The sequence below is a fragment of the Chiloscyllium plagiosum genome, chromosome 15, assembly GCF_004010195.1.
Source record: "Chiloscyllium plagiosum isolate BGI_BamShark_2017 chromosome 15, ASM401019v2, whole genome shotgun sequence".
Taxonomy (NCBI): Eukaryota; Metazoa; Chordata; class Chondrichthyes; order Orectolobiformes; family Hemiscylliidae; genus Chiloscyllium; species Chiloscyllium plagiosum.
Window position 1 is genome coordinate 69,153,786 of NC_057724.1, and position 25,796 is coordinate 69,179,581.

The window sequence follows — 25,796 nt, forward strand, 5'->3', positions numbered from 1 at the left end:
TCCTCGGATGCTGCCTCACCTGCTGTGCTTTTCCAGCACTACTCTAATCTAGACTCTGGTTTCCAGCATCTGCAGTCATTGTTTTTACCTCCCAGCTCTACTATCGCATGCCTAGCTACCTTCCCCCTACCCCCGCTCCCATTTATCTCTCAGCCCTCTTAGGCCCTTTCACATTCCTGATGAAGAGCTTACACTCAAAATGTCGACTCTCTTGCTCCTCGGATACTGTCTGACTGCCTGTGTTTCTCCACTGTCACACTTTTTCACTCTGATCTCCAGCATCTGCAGTCCTCACTTTCTCCCCTTCCAGAAATTTACTGATGACTGTTGTGAACCTGTTCAATGATTGAGTTTTGACAACTCCCTGGAGAACAGAATTCAAAAGAGCAAAGAAATTCCACCTCATTTTCATCTTCAATGGCACACCCCTTATTCTGAGTGTACGTTCCCTGGTTTTAATCCCACAGACAGGGGAAACATCATTTTCATAATGACTCTGTTGCACGCTGTAAGAATTTTGTAAGTGTCAACGAGATCACCTTCAAAACTCTTTAGAAGTCCAATTTTCTCATAACTAGAAGTTCAGTTTTCTCACTTCTCTGCCATCCTATAAATTAGTTCAGTAAAGCTCCATTTTATCCCCTTTTATAAGAAGTATATCCTTCCTGAGAAATGGAGACCAAAATTCTACATAATATTCAAGGTACAGTTATCGCAAGACACCTTTACTCAATCTCTTTTGTGATGAAAGCCAATATACCATTTGCAATACCTGCATGCTAGCTCTTAATAACTCAGGAACAAATACATCTTGGTTCCTTTGGGAACCAACACTTCCCAACCTCTCACCACTTAAGAAATATTCTGCCTTTCTGTTTCAGTTGTATCAAAAGTGAATAACTTCGTAGTTATATTGTGTGACATCTGCCACATTGTTGCTTATTCACTAAGCCCTTCTAAGTCCCCTTCTAAGCCTTCCTGCACCCTTCTCACAACTTATGTTCCCATCTAGTTTTATGTCAACAAACTTGGAAAAATTACATTTGGCCCTCACATCCAAATCATTTAAAGACAGTGAGCAGCTTGTGTCCCCTGCACTTATCGGTATGCTATCCACTAGCAACAACCTCCCATCCTGACAACAATCGATTTATGCATACTCTGCTTTATGGGCAATTCAGAAATTAGACTCAAAATGTTAGCTTGGTCTCTCGGGATGCTGCCTGACCCGCTGTGACTTCCAGCATTCTTTTGTTTTCAATGAAGATTCCATCATCTGCAGTAGTTCGCTCTTCAACTGGATATATGGTTGACTTCTGCTCTTACTTTTTTTATGTTAATATGTTGTTAAATTATCTTTCATTGGTCTGATTACAAACACACAAGAAAATTTAAAGCATTGATCTTGAACTAAATCCTGAAAAAGTTTTTTTCATTCTTTTTTCTTTAGGAACCTTGATGAGAAGATATAATGGCCACATTTCAGGAATGCAAGAAGGGGATGACTTAGGGTGAGAAAGAAGGAGTAAAATATACTTGCGTTTATTGGTTGGGAAATTGAATACAAGAGTCAGCATGCCATTTTGAAGGTTTATAAGACTTTGGTTAGGCCTCATTTAGAGTATTGCGTTCAGCTCTGGTTGCCACATTATAAGAAGGTTGTGGAGGTTTTAGACAGGGTGCAGATTGGGTTTACCAGGATGCTGCGAGGATTAGAGGCTCTGAGCTTTCACAAGAGGCTAGAAAAAACTCAGGTTATTTTCTCTTGGGGGCAGAGGCTGAGGGGAGACTTGATAGAAGTTTATAAAATTATGAGATGCGTAGATAGGGTTGACAGTCAGAATCTTTTTCCCAGAGTTGAAATGTCTAAAACTAGGGAGCATGCATTGAAGGTGAGAGGGTGAAAGTTCAAAGGAGATGTGAGGGGCAAGTTTTTTTTAACTCAGAGAGTGCTAGGAATCTGGAACACACTGCCAGTGGTGGAGGCAGATATAATAGGGATATTTAAGGGACTTTTAGATTAGCACATGAATATGCAAAAGGTTAAGGGATATGGACCAAGGGCAGGCAGAAGGGATTAATTTGGCGTACTTTTTCTACAACATGGTTGGCTGAAGGTCATGTTCCTGTGCTGCCCTGTTCTATGTTCGATGCTCTAAAAATGAGTCAAAGCGATTGAAAGATTGGGGGGGTTAGTTGACCATAAGCTATAAGAGGTAGCTAAAACTAAAAAGCGTAAACTATATATTTATTTGTCAAAAGTCAAAATATTGTAAACTTATCAGTAAGGCTACATTATGAATCAGTTTCTAATAGCACTCAATCTTTATTCAAAGTGATTAATATGGTGATATAACAGTGGTGACATCCAAAAAATTTATAAACACGAAAAATTAATTATGTAGTAGCTTGATTGAATAAAATACATGCAGTGCAAGTACATTTTTGATTGGGTTCCTCGTGCTGAAAATGCATTCAGGCATTAAACAGTGATTATATCAGAATTGACTTTCTCTTTGAATGTTCCCAAGAAGCTACGGATCCTGATGTCATAATTTTCTCAAGGAAATGAACAGCAAAAGAGATGTCTTGAATTACAAATCTGTTTTGTTAATGTTCTGATATCCACATGCTCATGAAGAAATCCTCCACGGGTGGATCAGTCGAACTCTTAACATTACATGACAGCAATATTTCAGCATTAATGTCCATCCCAAATTGCCCATAAGACAGTTAAGAGTCAGCATCATTGCAGTGGGTCTGGAGTCACATGTAGTCCAGACCAGGTAAGGATGGACATTTCCTTCGGTATAGACATGAGTGAACCTAATGGATTTTTCTGACAATTGAGAGTGGGTTCATGGTGATCATTCCACTTTTAATTCCAGATTTCTATTCAATTCAAGTTGTTCGATACGTTAGGTCACCATTGTGATCGTTATAGATACCATCATTTGGCATCTTTTGGCATGGCATTTCAAAACTACAAGGTTACTGACATTAAGTTAGATCACGTGTATCTGTCAACAGTTCGTCTCCAGGGATGTTTCATAGCCTGGGTTCTGTGAAGCCATTATCTGTTTCAATAAGGCTGAGGAACCACAGTGAGAGATTGGCCGCTTTGTCTATCGCAAAACAGAATTTAGTTCTTTCAACAAATCAGAGTTCACCAAAATCTATGCATAATGGTGAAAAATATGAAAAAATACCCCAGAAATTGCGAGGGAAACTCAGCAGGTCTGGCAGCATCTGTAGAGAGAGAAAGCAGAGTTAACGTTGTGAGTCCAGTGACCCTTGAAGACAGGTCACTGATATGAAATGTTAACTCTGCTTTCTCTCCACAGATGCTGCCAGACCTGCTGAGTTTCTCCAGCAATTAAAAACCGAAAACGCTGTAAATCAGACAAAAAAAAAGACACTGTTGGAGCTTTTCCAGCAATTTCTGTTTTTGATTCTGACTTACGGCAGCTGTGATTCTTTCTTTTTTTATTGCTGGAAAAGCTCTGCAGGTCTGAATGATGCAGATGTTGCCAGACCTGCTGAGCTTTTTCTCGCAATTTCTGTTTTTATTGGGCTAACTCTGTTAGCCTGAATTTTATAGTCTGATTCTGATTAACGTTTGAATAATTAACATATTCACATCCTGATAAATGCTGACTGATCAGATTCAATTATGTGTTACATTCCTAAGTTTAATTCCCACTGCACAATACTGCACGCAATTCTTTGTGCTGTCAGATAGTATAATATGTTTAAAAACACTTACCCAGAGTTGGTCTTCTTGGTTTGAAGGATTTGTTCTGATGAAAGCGCCATAATATGTTGCAATGTTCCTGTGATGGGAACACTTCTTCAACATGTTAATTTCCAGTTTGATTTCTTCTTCTTCATCCTGTATTCGAGGAAAAGTGTTTCATCATCAATGAAACTGATCACAAACTTTAGGATATGGCTCGAAGCCAGTTTGAAGCAAAGCTTGTGATGTACCATCATTTACTGACTGGCCACAGGCTGCATCTTACTCTCAATTCTCTTCTTAGAAGAGAAGGGAAATGTTGGTGGACAGGGGAAAATAACATCAACAGAAAATACTGTCCACTGGTATATTTTACAAACTTGAAAGGGTTCAGAAAAGATTTACAAGGATGTTGCCAGGTTCGTAGGGTTTGGGCTAGAGAGAGGTTGAATAGGCGAGGGCTGTTTTCCCTGGAGCATCAGAGGCTGAGGGGTGACCTTATAGAGGTTTATAAAATCTTGAGAGGCATGGATAGGGTAAATAGACAAGGGGTGGGGGAGTCCAGAACTAGAGGCCATAGGTTTAGAGTGAGAGGGGAACACTTTAAAAGGGACCTAAGGGGCAACGTTTTCACACAGAGGGTGGTTCGTGTGTGGAATGAGCTGCCAGAGGAAGTGGTAGAGGCTGGCACAATTACAACATTTAGAAGGCATCTAAATGAATGGATGAATAGGAGGGGTTGACAGGGATATGGGCCAAGTGCTGGCAAATGGGATGAGATTAGGTCAGGATATCTGATCGACATAGGCACGTTGGACCGATGGGTCTGTTTCCGTGCTGTAGATCTCTATGAGTCTATGACTAATGAGAAAGGAAACTCGTGGGGCTGAATTTTAGAGTTTTTGGGCAGGTGTGAGCTGCAACTAGTACTTTGGAGGGTTTTTCACTCCAGGGATAGCATGCTTTTTCGTTAAACCTTACCAAACCTGTCACATTAATCATCCCCCCCTCCCCAAAGACATCTCACATCAGATTCTTGCTCCATGACAACATGTGCCATTCCCTGAACATTTTATCACTGTCAGGATATCCTAACATTAACCAGCATCCCTTTTGCTTACACAATCTTTAACAGCCTGTTGTGTACTGGGACCTGTACTTTAATCTGGAGCTGCCCTGCACAGCTCCTTATATTTGCCCCAGGCGTAGCAGTCAAGCGGAAAATTACTTTGGGGTGGCATGATGGCTCAGTGGTTAGCACTGCTGCCTCACAGCGGCAGGGATCCATGTTTGATTCCTGCCTCGGGCGACTGTGTGTGTAAAGTTTGCATATTCTCCCCGTGTCTGCGTGGGTTTCCTCTGGGTGCTATGGTTTCCTCCCACAGTCCAAAGGGTTACGATTTAGATGAATTAGCCATGCTAAATTGCCCGTAGTGTTCAGGGATGTGTGGGTTAGGCGCATTAGTCAGGAGAAATATGCAGTAATAGGGTAGGATGATGGGCCTGGATGGGATACTTTTCAGAGGGTGAGTATGGGCTTGTTGGGCCAAAGGGCCTGTTTCCAAACTTAGGGGTTCTACGACTCTTTTGCGGGAAGGGGGCTGCTGGTCCTGCTGGATGGGATGATGCAGAGGCAGGAATTCCTTCCACCCTACTCCAGGAGCAGAAGGGGGGATTACAACACTGGTCCATGCCTGTCTGGTCTGAGGTCACCACCTAATATTGAGGAGTGGAACTCCGGGTGACATCACTGTTACCATGGGGAGAGTGTGGAACTGTGCTGAACAATGAAGTCTGGCAGTAACCAAGGCATGAATGATGGTGTCAGCAGCAGGGCTGAATGGCCTCTTTCTATTCCATAATGACTAGGGAGGTCCAGTGGCTCACAACGCCAGTGACCCCCAGGCTCAATTCCAACTTTGGGCAACCGTCTGTGTGGAGTGTGCACATTCCCCTCTTGTTTATTTGGGTTTTTTTCCAGATGCTCCGGTTTCCTCCCACAGTCCAAAGCTGTGCAGGTTAGATGGATTGGCCATGCTAAATTGCCCATAGTGTTCAGGGATGTGTAGGTTAGGTGGGCTAGCCATGGGAAATGCAAGGTTACAAGGATTGGGTAGGGGGCGTGATTCTGGGATGGGATGCTCTTCAGAGAGTCGGTGTGGGCTCAATGGGCGTGGCCTGCTTCCACACTGTAGGGATTCTGTGATTCTATGACCAGGAATTCATTGTACTTATGTCTAACTTTGAGACTGAGCGTCTGTATATTCACTTCAGTAAATGCGAACACAGTAGTTTCAGACTGAGAATTACAAATCTTCTCTCAATGTTTCAACTTGATACAAGGGCAGCATTGACATTATGCACTTATTGAAAAATTACCATGAGTGGATGCAATGTGCTAGTCTCAAGTGAAGTGAAGACTGGTATTCCACCAATCTCATGAGTTTTACATCGAGACATATTTTAAAAAAAAAACAGCTGTTAGCGGCTGGGGAAGCAGATCTCGCTGCAAGTTGGAAATTGCAGTTAAGATTGAACTGTTTCAGTAAAGGTTGAAGCCATCCTAGTCCAAGAGGGCTATAGGGCAACGCTCTCATTTAAAACAACTGGTGGTGGTTTAACCTGAGGGTCATCATGCCTCAGGTGAGGGGACAGGTGGAGAAGGGGGGACCTTTGTGGTAACGTCAGCTAATGCGGGAATTCAACCCACACAATTGGCTTCACCCCACAATACAAACCAGCTATTCAAGAATGTAATGTTCTTGAATATATATGACAATTTTAATCAAAAACCTAACGGCACCACATGCAATACATCAAAACAGACCTACCAGCTTACCAAAGTCAACTGTCAGAGGTGCAAGATCATAATGAAGTGTGGAAGGTGACTGATTGTTAACAGGAGTTAAAACATGAGTCGGTATGTGATGTACTGTTATATCTCAGCCATTACTGTATGCATCTTTGGAACGAGTTGGGTAATTGTCCTGTCCCATGTATATACACACACACGGCTAATTCTGATTGTTTTGGGATCAGTTCTCATCTGCACCAGATATGTATTTATCTGAAAGCTAGCTGCCATTCAAAGGGATTTGATAAGATCAAGAACAAAAATGGGAAATATAAATATATGCACGTGAGAAATATCTTCACCACACCAATTAAACACTTGTTGTTAAAGCAGCTTGTGGTAAAGCTGATGGGTGTTGACTCCACACCTTCCACACCGCAAAAGTTAAGTTGCGAGGGAGAGGTCGTGTGATTCTCATCAAAGCTGATGGGCAGAGTCTTCTCATAACTCATCATGTCTTTGTCAGCTGCCAGGAAGCCGGGGCAGCTGTCTTGATATCTTGTGATTGTTTTAAGGAGTGGAAATTCAATTCTATGTCAGCTGACAGTGCAGTGGTGCAACAGCAATTCGGTGGAACCTTGCATTGACACTGCAAAGGCAGGACAAGATGCAGCTCCAAGCTTGTGAATCCGCAGAAGATAAACTGTCCCGTCCTGCAATCTCAGTGGGAGAAAGGGCTGAGCCAAGGATCAGTACTTGACACTGATGTCAAAGATAAAACAAGGAAAATCAGCAGGATGACAAATGTACAAATAAATGGAATCAGAGCAGGAGCACACCATAAAGCCTCATGAGCTTACTCCATCCTTCAGGACTATCATTTGCACTTTCAACTCCATTTTCTCACCTGCATCACATACCCCTCGACCACCATGTGACCAGAAATCTGCCTACCTCAGCCTTAATTACATACAGCAAAACATATAGGATACACAATAGTTAGCTCCAGTGATTTGAAAGTGCTTTGAGTGTAGAAACCCTTGTCAGTCTAGTCCTAAATGATTGGATCTTCAAATGAGATGTTTGCCCCTGTACTCTAGAATAACATCTCTGTGTTTACCCTGTTGCACCCTTTCAGAACCTCATGGGGAAAGAGGAACTGAATCACACTACTTGGATAGCACTTTAAACATGTAGGCACTGACAAGGTGGACTGACTGGCTTCCATTTGTGCTGCAATATTCAACAGAAAACATTTCTCAGCACTTGAAAACATTTCTCAGTCCCTCATGGAATTTTCAGCACTTGGTGGTCAAAGAATGATGGAAGGTACCAGTGGCACTAAATGGGGAAACAACTTAGTTCAGCGTGGAGCACATGAGAAAGGAAAGCAAATGTTAAAAAGAAATGCCTAGAAGAGGACAAAAAAGGATAATGTGCCAGCTAATCATTTCTTACTTGAACTGTGCACCACAGAACATGTAAACAAAGATACCACAAAGGTAGTTTGCTGGCCTGATTATTCATTTTGACATCAACGAAGGAAATGAACAGGCAACGTATAGCATAGATGCAACACTCTGCAGCAAGTTTAAGACTATCAAACAGTTTAAATTCCTCACAAGACTTTCTGAACCCCAAGTCTGAGCCCTTTCAGGAAGCAGCTGCAACAGGCACTTAGGGAAAAGAATAGTATGTTTTTCACCACAAGAGGATTTGAATATTGCCATGAAGATGTCTTGCAGCGATTAAAAAAAAATGATTCAGGGGTTTATGGTGTCGCTGGCTAGGCTGGCATTTATTACCCATCCCTAATTGCCCAAAGGCCAGTTAGGAGTCACAAGTAGGGCAGACTCGGTAAGGATGGCAATTTCTTTTCCAAAGGACATTAATGAATCAGGCGGTTTTTTTTCCAACAAACAACAATGGATTCACAGTCATCATTGGACTCTTAATTCCAGATTTCTGTTGAATTCAAATTGTTTTATCTATCATGGCAGGATCAAGCCTGGGTCCCCAGAACACTATCAGGGTCTCTGGATTATCAGTAAAGCAATATTATCACAAGGCCATTGCCTCCCCTATAACAGACTAAGCAGGGCCCTGCTGTGACCCCAATTACAGTACTGTGTCCAGCTTTGGTCTCCTGATCTCAGGAAATATATAATTAGAGATACCACAGAAATAGTGCGATGAAGGTAAACCAAGCCAATCCATGGGATGGCTTATGAGGAAAGATTTTGTGTTCTCTGAAGTTCCAAAGGCTCAGACATGAACTCTTTCTGGAGAGAGGCAGAGGCGGTGGCGGTACTGGGCTCGCTGAATTTCAGCTCAATGCTGACTGCAAGGCAGTGGCAGAGTCTTGACTGGGACTCTCAGTGAGCTCCCGACCTCTGATGTTTGCACTGAAGGTGACCTCCCGATGCCTGAAACACAGACTGAAGGGGTGTTCCCGATACCCGGTGCACGGATTGAAGGGGAGATCCCAAGAGCCAACGTGCGGACTGAAGGTGAGCTCCTGATACCCGGCTCATGGACTGAAGGGGAGTTCCTGATACCATGCTCATTGGGAACACCCCTTCAGTCTATGAGCCAGGTATTGGGAACTCACCTTGAGTCCGTGAGCTGGGTATCGGGAACTCCCCTTCAGTCCGTGAGCCGGGTATTGGGAACTCTCCTTCAGTCCGTGTGCCGGGTATTGGGAACTCCCCTTCAGTCGGTGAGTCAGATATTGGGAAATCCCCTTCAGTCCGTGAGCCGGGTGTTGGGAACTACCCTTCAGTCCGTGTACCGGGTATCGGGATCTCTCCTTCAGTCCGTGAGCCGGGTATCGGGAACTCTCCTTCAGTCCGTGTGCCGGGTATCGGGAACTCTCCTTCAGTCTGTGAGCCGGGTATCGGGAACTCTCCTTCAGTCCGTGAGCCGGGTGTTGGCAACTCTCTTTCAGTCCGTGAGCCGGGTATCGGGAACTCTCCTTCAGTCCGTGAGCCGGGTATTGGGAACTTTCCTTCAGTCTGTGAGCCGGGTATCGGGAAGTCTTCTTCAGTCCATGAGTCGGGAGTTGGGAACTCCCCTTCAGTCTGTGAGCCGGGTATCGGGAACTCTCCTTCAGTCTGTGAGCCGGGTGTTGGGAACTCTCCTTCAGTCTGTGAGCCGGGCATCGGGAATTCTTCTTCAGTCCATGACTTGGGTATCGGGAGCTCCCCTTTGGTCTTTTGTTGCAAATTGAACCATTCTGGTACAAACTGTCTTATATGACACGTGCAACTGAAGCAACTTTTAACCTTAGAACATAGAACACAGAACATAGAACATTACAGCGCAGTACAGGCCCATCAGCCCTCAATGTTGCACTGACCTATGGAACCAATCTGAAGCCCATTTAACCTACGCTATTCCATTATCATCCATATGAAGTTAAAAATCACACAACACCAGGTTATAGTCCAACAGTTTATTTGGAAGCACTAGCTTTCGGAGCGCTGCTCCTTCATCAGGTGATTGTAGAGAATAAGATTGTAAGATACTGAATTTATAGCAAAATCCATCCAATGACCATTGAAATGCCCTTAATGTTGGTGAGTCAACTTCTGTTGCAGGCAGGGCATTCCATGCCCCTCCTATTCTCTGAGTAAAGAACCTACCTCTGACATCTGTCCTATATCTATCACTTCTCAATTTAAAACTATGTCACCTCATGCTAGCCATCACTGTCCAAGGAAAACGGCTCTCACTGTCCAACCTATCTAATCCTTTGATTATCTTATAGATCTCAATTAAGTCGCCTCTCAACCTTTTTCTCTCCAACAAAAACAGCCTGAAATCCCTCAGCCTTTCCTCATAAGACCTTCCCTCTGTACCAGGCAACATTCTAGTAAATCTGCTCTAAACCCTTTCCAAAGCTTCCACATCCTTCCTATAATGTGACCAGAACTGTACGCAATACTCCAAATGTGGCCACACCAGAGTTTTGTACAGTTGCAGCATGATCTCATGGTTCTGAAACTCAATCCCTCTACCAATAAAAGCTAACACACTGTATGCCTTCTTAACAACCCTGTCAACTTGGGTGGCAAGGATCTATGCACATGGACACTGAAAGCTCTTTGCTCATTTACACTAACAAGAATCTTACCATTAGCCCAGCACTTTGCATTCCTGTTACTCCTTCCAAAGTGAGTCACCTCACACTTTTCCACATTAAACTCCATTTGCCACCTCTCAGATCAGCTCTGCAGCTTATCTAGGTCTCTCTGTAACGTCCAACATCCTTCAACACTATCCGCAACCTTCTGAATTCAATCTCTTTTAAGATGTAGGTAAACATTCAACCAGCCATTTAGTTATGTCTTTGGACCTATCCTCTGACTTTCAATGCTTCAGATATAATATCAAAATCTCTTTGTTCCTCCACAGCCAGTGGGCGGCACGGTGGCACAGTGGTTAGCACCCGGGTTCAATTCCTGCCTCAGGCAACTGTCTGTGTGGAGTTTGCACATTCTCCCCGTTTTCTCCGGGTGCTCCGGTTTCCTCCCACAACACAAAAATGTGCAGGTTAGGTGAATTGCCCATGCTAAATTGCCCATAGTGTTAGGTGAAGGGGTAAATGTAGGGGAATGGATCTGGGTGGGTTGCTCTTCGGAGGGTCGGGGTGGACTTGTTGGGCCGAAGGGCCTGTTTCCACACTGTAAGTAATCTAATCTAATCAAACCCCTAACTTCTCAGCCTATAAGAAAGGTACTCTTGGCTGAACTCTAAACTTGCATCCACTCTGTATGTCTTAGGTCCTTTGGTAATTTCCCATCCACCCAACTTCCTGTTGCTCCTAAATGTCATGTCATCTGCAAACTTGGACACAAATTCCTAATTCCTTCATCAAAGTGGTGAAAAGCTGAGAGTTTTGAACCATGTCAATGATGCCCTATTCAGACATAACCAGCCTTTCACAAATCCATGTTGATGCTCCTTGATCTCCTCGGACAGGCGCAAGCGTTCAATCACCACCTCTTACTGATAGATTCCTCGAGCTCAATTTCAACCTGAAGGGTCTAACATTACCTGGGTTCACCTACCCTCTCTTCTTGAATAGTCAAGTAATGTTTGCAATTGCCCAAGTCAAAGAGCACAATTATCAAGCAAGAGAATATCTTGAACATTTTGGATAAGTTCATCTACCATTTCCTACTGACCTTTTAACTCAACTTAATCATTAATATGTTCTGAATAGGGATCAAAGCCTCTTAGACCTCTCCATCTCTGGTGCTTAGGTCAATTTGATGTTTAAAAATTTGGTTTTGCTTGTATGTCACATGCAAAAAAAAACACTCAACTGGAATCAGTATTTGGCTATTTTATGGTTAATATTCAGTAATGAAGCTGAGCTGCTCAATTCCTTTTATTGTACCCTGTACAGAGATTTGTGATGCTACATTAATTGTGATTGGGAGAGTGCAGTTCAGTTTCAGTTCCATCTTTTGTAGTTCACAGGAAACGTTTTGAAGTCTGTTATTGTAAAGACCGTAAGATATAAAAGCAGAACTAGACTATTCGGCCGATCAGGTCTGCTCCACTATTCAATAATGGCTGATATGTTTCTCAGCCTCATTCTCCTGCTTTCTCCCAGTAACCCTTGATCCCCTTACAAACCAAAACCTATCTATGTCTTAAACATGCTCAACAACTTTCTGTGACAATGAGTTCCATGGGTAAGCCACCCACTGGTTGAAGGAATGCCTCCTCAAGTCCGTGCTAAAGGATTGGCCTTTCATTCTGAGGCTGTGCCCTCCGGTCAAACAAAAACAAATAACAAAGAAAATTTACAGCCCAGGAACAGGCCCTTCCGCCCTCCAAGCCTGAGCTGATCCAAATGTACCCTCTAAACCTGTCGGTCAATTCCTAAACATCTGTATCCCTCTTCTCCCCACCTACTCATGCATTTATCCAGACATGTCTTAAATGAATCTACCCAGCCTGCCTCTACCACCTCTGCTGGCAACGCGTTCCAAACGCCCACCACTCTCTGTGTGAAGTACTTGTCGTGTGTATCCTCCTTAAACTTTCCACCTCTCACCTTGAAAGCGTGGCTTCTTGTTATTGAATTCTTCACCCTAGGAAAAGCCTTGTCTCTATCCACCCTGTCTATACTCTTCATGATTTTGTAAACCTCAATCAGGTCCCCTCTCAATCTCCTTTTTTCTAATGAAAATAAACCTAACCCACTCAACCTTTCTTCATAGCTAGCACCTTCCGTACCAGGCAACATCCTCGTAAACCTTCTCTGCACCCTCTCCAAAGTGTCCACATCCTTTTGGTAACGTGGTGACCAGAACTGTACACAGTATTCTAATTGTGGCTGAACCAATGTCTTGTACAATTTTAACATGACCTGCCAGCTCTTATACTCAATACACCGTCCAATGAAGGGTCCTCGTCTCTCCCACTCTTACTAAAGTAGTGTACTCTTGCTGCACACAATGCGCTGATATGGATCCACTTACAACACAGCTCTTGAGTTAGGATGCTTTATGCGCAATCTTACAGTGTTTTCAGGAGAAATCTTGGATCAGAAAAGATTTACCAAGATGGTGCCGGGAACGGAGGGTTTGAGTTACAAAAGTAGGCTGGATAGGCTGGGACATTTTTCACTGGAGCATAAGAAGTTGAGGGCTGACCTTACAGAGGTTTATAAAATCATGAGGGGAGTATACACGGTGAATGCCAAGGGTCTTTACCCCAGGATGGAAGATTTCAAAACTAAGGGGCATGTTTTTAAGGTGAGAGGAGAAACGTTTAAAAAGGACATGAGGGGCAATAAGTTTTACACAGAGAGTGGTTCATGTATGGAATGAACTGCCAGAGGAAGTGGTGGATGCAGGTATAGTTACCATGTTTCAAAGACATTTGCATAAGTACATGAATAGGAAGGGTTTAGAGGGATGTGGACCAGGAGCAGGCAAGAGGAACTAAATTAGCTTGGGAACATGGTCAGCATGGACTTGTTGGACTGAACAGTCTGTTTCCATGCTGTATGACTCTATGATCGTACCTCAGTGATTAGCATTGCTGCCTCACAGCACCAGGGACCTGGGTTCCAATTCCAGCCTCAGGTGACTATCTGTGTGGAATTTGTACATTCTCCTCGTGTCCGTGTGGGTTTCTCTTGGTGCTCCAGTTTTCTCCCACAGTTCAAAGCTGTGCAGGTTAGGTGGTTTGGCCGCAGGGTTCAGGGATGTGAAGGTTAGGTGAATTAGGCAGGTGTAAATGTAGAGTAGAGGATCGGTGTGGACTGTTTTGACACTGTAGGGAATCTATGATTCTAACTTTGATACAAAGTCAACATCCAAAACTAAGCAATAGTGATCTTATCTGCAAAGAGCAATGTCAGAAGAAAATGTGGGCCCTTTCCTCTGTGATGTAAAACAACGGGAGCTAGAGTGCTAAGAGAGGCTGCTTTGCCCTAACGTCCTGCCTGTTGCAACTGTGCCTTAAAACCAGACCATCTGTCACATCTGGGTAAAATAATAACAAACTATGTTCACACGTGGACAGCTTAGGAATGGATTAATCACGAGTATCATAAACAACTTCACAAGTCAGAGGTAGTTGCATCACATGACCAAAACAAATGGAGTCATAAGACAGATAGAATAAAAACGAATCGTAAAGGATATGAAACATGCTTCAAAGTGTCACAACCACAGAAACGTGAATTATGTCTTTACATGCAAGTGCTGAAAATAGAATGAATCTTTGACAGCTCACCATAAATGAGATGAAAAGCATCACTCACGAATGATATATTTGCCAGATTTACCTGAGCAATAGCATTCCTGGCTCTAACCCTAAACATCACCTTGCAGAAGGCAGGGAGACAACATGTTGCATTATTATGTTCACCTGCCAACCCCACCATGGTCCAGAGTGGAAGAAGGAAAGTAATAAAGAAAGATTTCTATTTATATAGCACCTACCATGATTTCAGGATACTTTTTAGCCAAGAAAATATTTTTTGGAGATGGTCACTATTATAATCACCACTATCACTGTGACTATTACAATACATTGTGGTGAGGCAGTAGTGTAGTGGTAATGTCACAGGACCAATCATCCAGTGGCTATAGGGGAAATTCACAGGTTGAAACCCAATCATGGTAGCTGGCGGAATTTCAATCCAATTAAATCTGAAATTGAAAACAAGTCTTAGCAATGTTGACCATTGTGAAAAAAAATCTGGTTCATGAATGCCCTTTGGGGAAAGTCTGATCTACATGTGACTCCAGACCCAGGCCAGCTGATTCTTAACTGCCCTCTGACATGGCACTAGTGAGCCACTCAGTTCAAGGTCAATTGGGGATGAGCAGCTACATCCCATCAAAAGAATTTAAAAATGTAGAGATTCATAGATTGATGGAGCGCAGAAAAGTCCGTTTGGCCCATCAAGTCTGCACTGACTTAACTACCACTAAAAGGTGCACTATTCTCAATTTCCTGCACTTGCATCATATCCTTGCTTGTTACAATATTTGAAGTATCCATCCAAATATCTTTTAAAGGTTATAAGGTAGAACCAGGAAGTGCATTCCAGTTTCCCAGCACCCACTGGGTGAAAAAGATTTTTCCCAAATCTCATCTGAATCTCCTGCTCCTTGCCCTAAAGCTCGGCCTCTCTTGTGATTGACCCAGCAACCAAGGGGAACAGCTGCTCTCTATTCAGCATATCTGTACCCCTCATAATCTTGTACACCTCAATCACATCCCCTTTCAGTGTCCTCTGTTCTAAAGAAAACAATCCAAGTCTATCTAGTCTCTCCTTATAGCTCAATTTCTCCATCCCAGGCAATATCCTGGTGAACCTTCTCTGAACCCTCACGAGAGCTATCACATCCTTCTTGTAGTGAGGTGACCAGAATTGCACACAGTACTCCAATTCTGGCCTGACCAATGCTCTGTACAACTCCAACATCGCCTCCTTGTTCTAATACTCTCTGCCACGACTGGTGAAAGCAAGATGATGAAAGTTGTGGCGCTCAATTCAAACTTGGTAAGCTCCCATGAACAGGAATATGGTAACAACGAGATAATCAGTTCTTGTAGTGCACATTGAGGGATCAAATGTGTGCAGTTCATTGGTGGGATCCTTCCCATTCCTATGACATAGCACAATGGGATTTTCCACACCAATCGAGAGGGAAGATGGTTTCTTCATTTGGCATCTCATCCAAAAGATGGGAGGCCAAGAAGTGAATTTCCTTCCATGAAATGGCCCTGAACTTGTTCATCGGCAGTACATACCCGAAGTTTCCCTTAGGCATGTCAGACACAAATCAATATGTTTTTCGAACTCTGACTTGAGACCAAACTGTTTTCCAATGAAGCTTAGGAGGTTGAGGGGTGACCTTATAGAGGTTTATAAAATTATGGGCGGTCTAGCTAAGGTGAATGGCAGGTGCCTTTTCTATAGGGTGGAGGAATTTCAAAACTACTTGGCATATTTTTAAGGTGAGAGGAGAAAGATAAAAAAAACGACATGAGTGGCAATTTTTGTTGCACCGAGAGAGGTTCGTGTGTGGAATGGCTTTCCATAGGAAGTGGTGGATGTGGGTACAGTTACAACATTTAATAGACATTTCGATAAGCACGTCAGTAAGAATTGTTTGGAGGGATATGGGCCAAGCGCAGGCAGGTGGGACTAGGTTAATTTGGGATTACAGTCAGCATGGACTGTTCAGACCAAAAGGTCTGTTTCTACGCTGAAAAAAGTAGAAACTGTTATCCATAAACTTTAAATAAATGTACATTTTTGTACATATAAAGTTAACAAAAAAAGCCTTGTGATTCGAACTTTGTAGGTACCCTAGTGCACCTGAGGCATGGTGGCACAGTGGTTAGCACTGCTGCCTCACAGCGCCTGAGACCTGGGTTCAATTCCCGCCTCAGGCGACTGACTGTGTGGAGTTTGCATGTTCTCCCTGTGTCTGCGTGGGTTTCCTCCGGGTGCTCCGGTTTCCTCCCACAGTCCAAAGATGTGCAGGTCAGGTGAATTGGCTATGCTAAATTGCCCATAGTGTTAGGTAAAGGGTAAATGTAGGGGCATGGGTGGGTTGTGCTTCAGCGGGTCGGTGTGGACTTGTTGGGCCGAAGGGCCTGTTTCCACATTGTAATATAATCTAATCCAATTCTTGATTTGCTATTTCCACACACAATTAGAATCCAATTTTTAAAAAGAAAATACATCTTGTCTCGCATCCTATTCAAGTTTAAGAACAGGTACTGCACACTAGAGACCTTTCATTAATCATTGATTATAATATTGCTAAAGGATGGAAGATGATGTTAAGGCACTCTGAGAACACTTCGACATATCAGAACAAATTCTAACATTTTGTTGAAACATGATGTTAGTGACTTTTGAAAATAAAGCTACTTGACTTTCTACAAGAGAACGAAGATTGCATCTTGAACATCGAAATATTGGAACAGAACTAGAGTGCTTAATAGGCCTTTGCGCCTATTTTGAGAATGTGGCGCTGGAAAAGCATGACTGGTCAGGCAGTATCTGAGGAGGAGGAGAGTCAACATTGCGAGCATAAGGTCTTCATCAGGAATGTATGCTTCAGATTAGAATAGATTCCCTACAGTGTGGAAACAGGCCCTTCGGCCCAACAAGTCCAAACCAACCCTCCAAAGAGTAATCCACCCAAACCATTTCCCTCTGACTAATACACCTAACACTATGGGCAATTTAGCACAGCCAATTCACCTAACTTGCACATCTTTGGACTGTGGGAAGAAACCGGAACACCCTGAGGAAACCCATGCAGACAAAGGGAGAATGTGCAAACTCCACACAGACAGCTGCCTGAGGTTGGAATGGAACCCGGGTCCCTGGTGCTGTGAGGCAGCAGTGCTAACCACTGAGCCACCATGCCGCCCCTATGCTCAAAACTTCGATTCTCCTGCTCCTTGGATGCTGCCTGACCAGCTGTGCTTTTCCAGCACCACACTTTTTGACTCTGATCTCCAGCATCGGCAGTCCTCACTTTCTCCTAGCCTATTTCAAGAGATAATGCATCAAATTGATGTGATCAGTTGACCTACGTGTCTTGGGTTAGCGTTAGGATTAGAGTTACTGCTGGGTGGATTTGCTTGTCTGAGGGGGCTGGAGGGGGAATTGGCACAACTTTATTTCCCTTACTGGCCCTTGGCTTTCTGACTGGTCTCTTTTCTCCCCTGCTGAATGTAAAATGTGTCTCATTCTGAGGGTCCATCAAGCACTATAATATTGGGACAGGGTCAACAGACCAGATTATCTTTCTTGACCCTTCATTATTTTTGTTGAACTGTGAGAGATTTCAAATGCAAATTACTGAGTGGGATTTGAAAGCTTTCAAGACATAAGTTTCAGGATCATTTACAAATAGACTGTTATGTCATCAGTTCCTCTGAATTACAACCATTGATCGTTTTATTTTGACTGTACGAATGAAACAATTCAATGTCTCGGTGCATGAGAACTGGTAATGAGGCAAAATCAGATGTTGTGTGGGAGAGTCACTTATAGGAAAAGACCTATTTAGTCACTTTACTTTATAAATGGAGACATGAGCTGAGGTGACATTAGGCTTTGCGGGGGTTCCCCTCTCTGCTCCACAAGGAAGTCCCTTTGACAGTGTCACAAGGGCATGCCGTGGTACGACATTGCTAATTTCCTTCAAGTAAACATTAATTAAACCTACACAATGCCTTGTGGCACTTCCAACTGAGTTTCAGTTCTCGAGCAGAAAGCACAATAAAAACATTCCCCATGACATTTCTACTTTCCACCACAACTATGTCATCTCTTCTGCCCCTTAGACTGAGACCATTAATTTCCTGTAGAAGTGTCTGTCAGAATGGTAGAACCATGAATAGCTAGCAGTGGACATTGCAGATGTTACAATGAAAGCAGGACCACTTTTTACGGCTTGTAAATGGCCAGTATTGAATATCAGGTCATAGGAAGACATAGTTGGCCATTCAGACTGGCTGATCATGTCTCAACATTTAACTCCCACACTATCCCCATATCCCTTGATATCGATAATACCCAGGAGAAAGTGAGGACTGAAAATGTGGAGATCAGAGTCAAAAAGTGTGGCCCATTGATTTCTGCATCAAATAGGCTCAATGTTTGAGCTTTCACAACCTTTTTGGATGGACCACAACCTTTTTTTGATGGACAATTACAAAGATTCACCATCCTCCGAGTGAAGAAATGCTCTGTATTCAGTACTAATTGGACAATCTGCTAATCTGGAGGTGTACAAAGCTAATAATCACACAGTATACTCCACAACCACCTGATGAAGGAGCAGCACTCTGAAAGCTAGTGCTGCCAAATAAACCTGTTGGACTATAGCCTGGAGTTGTGTGATTTTTAACTTCGTACACCCTAGTCCAACACCGGCACCTCTAAATCAATCTGGAGGTGAGCCACTTATTTCCAGACACCCACATCCATAGCCAAGAGAAACGTTCTTCATGCATCTGCCCTGTCCATCCCTTGAAGAATTTTTGTGTGGTTCTATGAGATCACCTCTCATTCCTTCAATCTCTCGAGAGTACAGGCACTTGCTCCTCAATTCTCAAATGACAATCCCAGGATTCAGTTGAAGTCCAGGTATCAGAGCTATTATCATAGAATCACAGAAGCCGTATGGTGTGGAAGCAGGCCATTTGACCCTCTGAGTGCACTGACCTTCTGAACAGGATCTCACCTAGGCTCACCTCCTTGACCCTATCCCTGTAATCCTCCATTTCCAATGGCCAACCCACCTAGCGTGCACAACCTTTGGACTGTGGGAGGAAACCAGAAGAAACCCATGCAGACACAGGGAGAATGCACAAATTTCACACAGTCATCCAAGGCCAGAATCGAACCCGGGTCCCCAGCACTGTGAGGCAGCAGTGCTAACAACTGAGCCACCACTCAACCAGCTGCCTTTGGTTGTGCTGCTTTGCTTTTGCTGAGACTGCTCAGATGGAAACCTAACATATTTAGAGTGTAGAGAAAGCAGGTCAAATCACAGTGAGCAGAAGTGAAATCAATTTAAAATTTGATGCACTAGCTTTGGTTAGACGGGACATGTAGGACCGATTGCAATGATTTAATGAGACAAGAAAAGTCTACACACTAAAGCCTCTTGTGATTAATTCAAGTAAATATGAAGACACAGCACAATCCATCAATAACTAACATCAATTAATAAGCCTTGCTTAACAAAGCCACATGTTAGTTCCCAGATTCAAAAGCTGTCCTATCTCATCCATCTAAATATATTTGTATTTAACTTGGATTATATTAGGACTTCTGGACATCTCAAACACATTCCAGCAAGTGATGTATTTTACAAACATACGGACATATGAAATAGGAGCATCACTTCACCACTCAATCCTGCGTCACTGTTCAGGAAGATTCACAGCAGATCTGATTGTGTTTCAGATGTTTCATTCCCAAAGACTCCAATGACCTTCGATTCCATTCCCTAATAATGATCTACCCATTTTTGCACTTAAAAATATTTAATGACCTTGCTTCCACCATCTTCAGAGATAGTACTCCAATGTCTCAAAACTGTATGAGAGATAATATTTATCCTCATCATTAAAAGGGTGACTCCTAATTTTACATTAAAAAGACAGTTGCAATGTACAGAGAATCTATAGCCCATACAGCAGAATTTTTATTTTCATTTAACAATTCTATCAGCATATTTAAGTGTTGATCACATGTAAAATGCTAGAGAAACTCAAGAGGTCTGGCAGCATCTGCGAAGACAGAATCAGAGTTAACATGTCACTTCGGGTATGACTCTTCTGGAGAAACAAAAGGTGTTAGAAAACAGGTTCTTTTTTATAATTTGGACAGAGACAGAGGAAGAGAAAGAGGCCAGATGATGTGGAGACCCAGTGCAAATAACAAAGGGGCTGTTAATAGTGAGAAAGAGATAAATGAGATGCTAAAATGATGTAAATTAAGGCGTGAAAGGGCCTTCTACACTTCTACAAAGTGCAAACAAACAGGACACAAACATGACACATCTGTGAGGAAAGGTGGGTTGGGGTGGGGGGAAGAGGAGAAAATGTAAGTAAAATGAGGAACAGATAGAGTGCAATCAGTTTCTGAAATTAGTGTATTCAATATTGAGACCTTGAGGCTATAAAATGCCTTCATGGGAAAGGAGCTGTTGTTCATTAAGTTTGTATTGTGTTTCACTGGAACATTGCAGCAGACTGAAGACAGAATTGTTAGTGTGGGTACAAGATGGCATATTGAAATGACAAGCAACTGAAAGGTCATTCCTACAGATAGAGCAGTGGTGTTCTGCAAAATGGTCACTAGTTTGCATTTGATCTCAGAGATGCACTGTGAGCAGCAATTACAGTAGACTGGATTGAAAGAAGTAAAAATAGCTGCTCCAGTTGGAAGGTGTGTTTGGGGTCTTGGACAGTGAGGAGGGAGGTGGTGAATGGGCAAGGGTTGACCCTTCTGCGATTGCATGGGAAGGTGCCGTGGGGGATTGAGGAAGCGTTCAGAGTGATGCTTCACCAGGGGGTCGCTTCTGGAACACTTGCTGAAGAATGCTAACCGTGGAGGGGAGGGGAAGATGTGTTTAGTCATGGCATCCTGCTGGAGGTGGCAAAATAACGGAGGATGATGCTTTGAATGTGAGGTGGAAAGTGAGGACAAGGGGAACCCCTATAATTTCAGAAAGGAGGGAAATGGGTAAAGGCAGAAAGGGTGGAAGATTTGTTGGAAATGGCTGAAGACTCTATCAATCAGAATGGGTGGAATCTTATTTGAGGATAAAGGCAGTTACATTAGAGGCAGCCTGGTGACAGGTGGCGTCATCAGAACAGAAATGACGGAGGCCGAGAATGGAATAGAATCTTTGCAGAAAGCAGGGTGGGAGGAGGAGTAACTGTGGTAACCGTGGAAGACGGTGGGCTTGTAATGGATACTGGTGGGCAGCATATCCTCAGAAATGGAAACTTCACTTTTGTCGGCAGCAGTTGGAGTGGAAGGAGTGACAGCAAGGACTAGAGGCCCGATGGGAAAGTAAAATTTTTAAAAGATGTAAAGGTTTACCTCATGGACAGGCAAAGCGCACACCGAGCATGAGCAGACACGGGTAAGTGAGGCTTTACACTTGGGTGATTGCTTTACCTGAAACACTACTCAGGTAGCGTCTCCCACCTGGCCTCCTCCTCTAACCAAAAAAAAAGGTTCTGTGCACCAATTGGTAAGGTGATTTTGTTTTAGTTTATCGGTTGTCTCGTTGCGAATTTAGAATAGTGGGAGGTGAGGGCTGTTGAATGTTCCTCCTGCAGAATGTGGGAGGTAAGGGTCACCACTAGTGTCTGACTGCATCTGCTGGAAGTGCACCCAACTCCAGCTCCTTGAAAACTGCGTTAGGGAACTGGAGCCGGAGCAGGATAAACTTCGGATCACTCGGAAGGCAGAGGGGATTATTGAGAGAAGTTACAGGTAGGTAGTCACACCTCAGGTAAAAGAAGAAGGTAGATGGGTTACAGTAAGGGGAAAGGGAACCGGCAGACAGTGCACAGAACCCTTGTGGCCATTCCCCTCAACAACAATTAGAGTATTTTGGTATACCCATGGAGGGGGGGGGGTTCACATACCAGGAGTAAGCAATGAGGCACAGGTCTCTGGCCCAGACTCTGTCCCTGTTGCTCAGAAGGGAGGGGGGAAGAGCAGAGCATTAGTCATTGGGGACTCCATAGTTAGGGGGACAGATAGGAGGTTCTGTGAGAATAGGAGAGACTCACGGTTGGTGTGTTGCCTCCCAGGTGCCAGGGTTTGTGATGTCTGTGATCACGTTTTTGGTATCCTTGAGGGGAAGGGGGAGCAGCCCCAAGTCTAGTCCACATTGGCACCAACAACATAGGGAGGAAGAGAGATGGGGATTTAAAGCAGAAATTCAACGAGCTAGGGTAAAAGCTTAGAGCTAGAACAAACAGTTGTTATCTCTGGTTTGTTGCCTGTACGAGGTGCTAGCGAAGTGAGGAATAGGGAGAGAGAAGAGTGCAGGAGGGAGGGTTTTGGATTCCTGGATAATTGGGAGTTTTCCTGGGATAGGTGGGACCTCTACAACGGATGGTCTTCACCTGAGCCAGAGGGGTACCGATATTCTGGGGGGGACGTTTGCTAATGCTCTTCGGGAGGGTTTAGACTAATTCAGCAGGGGGATGGGAATCTAAATTGTAGTTGGAGTATACAGGAGGTTGAGAGTAGTGAAGTCAGAACTAAGATTTCAAGATCGCAAGAAGGCAGCGGCAGGCAAGAAGTTGGTTTAAAGTGTGTCTACTTCAATGCCAGGAGCATCCAGATTAATCAATGTTGTGACCATTTCCGAGCAAGGTAGAGCAGGGACAGGAATGGTTGTTGTAGGTTCTGGGATTTAGATGTCTCAGAAAGAACAGAGAAAATGGTAAAAGAGGGGTGGTGTGGCATTGTTAGTCAAGGACAGAATTACGGTTGCAGAAAGAACATTTGAGGACTCCTCTACTGAGATAGTATGGGCTGAGATTAGAAACAGTAAATGAGAGGTTACCCTGTTGGGAGTTTTCTATTGGCCTCCAAATAGTTCCAGCAATGTCGAGGATAGGATAGCAAAGATGATTTTCAATAGGAGCAAGAGTAACAGGGTAGATATTATGGGGGCTTTAACTTTCCAAATGTTGACTGGGAATACTATAGTTCAAATACTTTAGATGGGTCAGTTTTTGTCCAATGTGTGCAGGAGGGTTTCCTGACACAGTATGTAGATCGGCCATCAAGGGACGAGGCCACATTTGATTTGGTACTGGGTAATGAACCCGGCCAGGTGTTAGATTTGAAGGTAGGTAAGCACTTTGGTGATAGTGACCACAATTCGGTTATGTTTACTTTAGCGATGGAAAGGGAGAGGTATGTATCGCAGGGCAATTTCAATATGATTAGGCAATTCCCGCCTCAGGCGACTGTGTGGAGTTTGCACATTCTCCCAGTGTCTGTGTGAGTTTCCTCCGGGTGCTCTGGTTTCGTCCCACAGTCCAAAAATGTGCAGGTTAGGTGAATTGGCCATGCTAAAATTGCTCGTAGTGTTAGGGGAAGGGGTGAAGTGTAGGGGAACGGGTCTGGGTGGTTTGCGCTTCGGCGGGTCGGTGTAGACTTGTTGGGCCGAAGGGCCTGTTTCCACACTGTAAGTAATCTAATCTAATAAAAACAGACTCAACAGATGGATGAACCACAGACTTGGTTGTAAAAGTGGGGGGAGAACAGCGCACCTCTAACACTGAAACTCATCTTGTTGACCACAAACCTTCAAAACAAGTTTGATTGGGTCTGTTGAATGATCATAGGGAATTTCTGTTTCTCGATGATATAAAAAACATTGTTTTCTATCACCTATAACAATTAGTTTCTTTTGCTTTTACACTGAAAATGGAAATTCCCATCAATGTTCCGAGTTTTCAAATGAAGAACTGATATCATTCAAAGGCCCTTGAACCCAGTTTCTGACTCAAACCATCGCCCTGTTGAAGCAATGAAGTAATGTTTCGAATATGTTATTTCTGGGTATGATTTTGATTGCACCTGATACAGAGGCTCTGAGTTTACAGACAGTTTTGATCAAGGCTTCTTCTTAATACAATCAATCTGTGTCCACAGCAAAGCTGTTTCCATCAACTGTTATGTCTCCTATGAACTGCTACGTGTAACCAGAGAATTAAAGAATTATCAATGGTTACAGCACAGAAGGAGGACCATTTGGCCATTTGTCTCTGCTAAGCCTCTGCTGGAATATTTCACCTACTGTCACTCCCCTGCCTTTAGTTCTGCACATCTCCATTATTAGACAGTGATCAAATTCCCTTTGGAGTGCCTCAGTTAACCTGCTTCTCCATACATTCAGGCAACAGATTCCACATTCTAATGTTTTTAAGAGGCTTCCAAATGAGTCATTGATGAAAAGTTAAGTGAGCGATGACTCCTCAACATTGCTGGACCAGGAGGCAGATAAAACAAGACAGTGAAATCCTCAGGGATATCCTTTAATGCATTTATAACTTTCTTGGACTTCAAAATTCACTTTTACCACCTTTAATTACCAAGCTTCAAAGGCTAGACTGCGAGGAGAGATTATATAAATGAGGATTTTATCCTTGCAATATAGAAGGCTAAGGAATAATTTGACTCAGATCTTCATGAGTTTGAAAAGATTTGACAAGGCAGATAGGAATAATCATTTTCTGATGGGGGAGTCTCGGACAAAGAGACATGATCCTAAAAGCACACAATTCATGCAAAGGATGGCAGTGATATAAAGCTCTTTTTTTTCAGAAAAAGCAATATAATATTGCACAATGCATAAAGCCAAGATCACTAGATTTTTGTTATGGAGCTGAGGAGGGTGGTTAAGATTGGAATATAGATTAGCCATCATTGTATTATGATACAATAGGCTTCAGGAGCTTAATAACATATTCTTCTTCTTAATGTTTCTTTAAGTAGCGGCACAGCAGATGAATACACGACCTCATAATGAAACCAAATAAAATTACTGCAAATGCACAGCAGTTCTGGCAGTGTTTGTTAAGGAAGAAAGAGGACCGTTCTTCAGTCTTACACAGGCCACAGCATGTAATATTGAACTATAACATTCAGATGGCCTGGAAATGTGTAACTATTTTTTTTAATGCCCTTTAGAAACAAACCTCTTCTTTTTATTGTCATGCTATTCTTTTCCAAGTGCACCTGGGGACTTCCAGAACCCGAAAGCAAATTAAATCTGTGAGGGGTCAAACATGAATGTGAGGCTTCTCTTTTTGGTACAAACCAAGGCATCAGAAGACTAAATAAAAGATCCTTTTCTGAAAACAGCAGCTGATTCTGTGAAAGAGTCATAGAGTGATAGAGATGTACAGCATGGAAACAGACCCTTCGGTCCAACCCGTCCATGCCGACCAGATATTCCAACCCAATCTAGTCCCACCTGCCAGCACCTGGCCCGTATCCCTCCAAACCCTTCCTATTCATATACCCATCCAAATGCCTCTTAAGTGTTGCAATTGTACCAGCCTCCACCACATCCTCTGGCAGCTCATTCCATACACGCACCACCCTCTGCATGAAAAAGTTGCCCCTTAGGTCTCTTTTATATCTTTCCCCTCTCACCCTAAACCTATGCCCTCTAGTTCTGGACTCCCCGACCCCAGGGA

General features: G+C 43.3%; 1 protein-coding gene across 4 annotated transcripts in view; it reads right to left on the reverse strand.

Annotated features, from left to right (window-relative positions):
* The window catches only part of si:zfos-2326c3.2 (mitogen-activated protein kinase kinase kinase kinase 4), a 310,274-nt gene that overhangs the window by 183,630 nt on the left and 100,848 nt on the right, over nt 1-25,796 (reverse strand). For all 4 annotated transcript variants that reach the window (XM_043705152.1, XM_043705150.1, XM_043705151.1 and 1 more), the window contains exon 4: nt 3,767-3,892. In XM_043705152.1, coding sequence (XP_043561087.1) covers nt 3,767-3,892 — 126 coding nt within the window. The remainder of the gene's footprint in view (nt 1-3,766; nt 3,893-25,796) is intronic.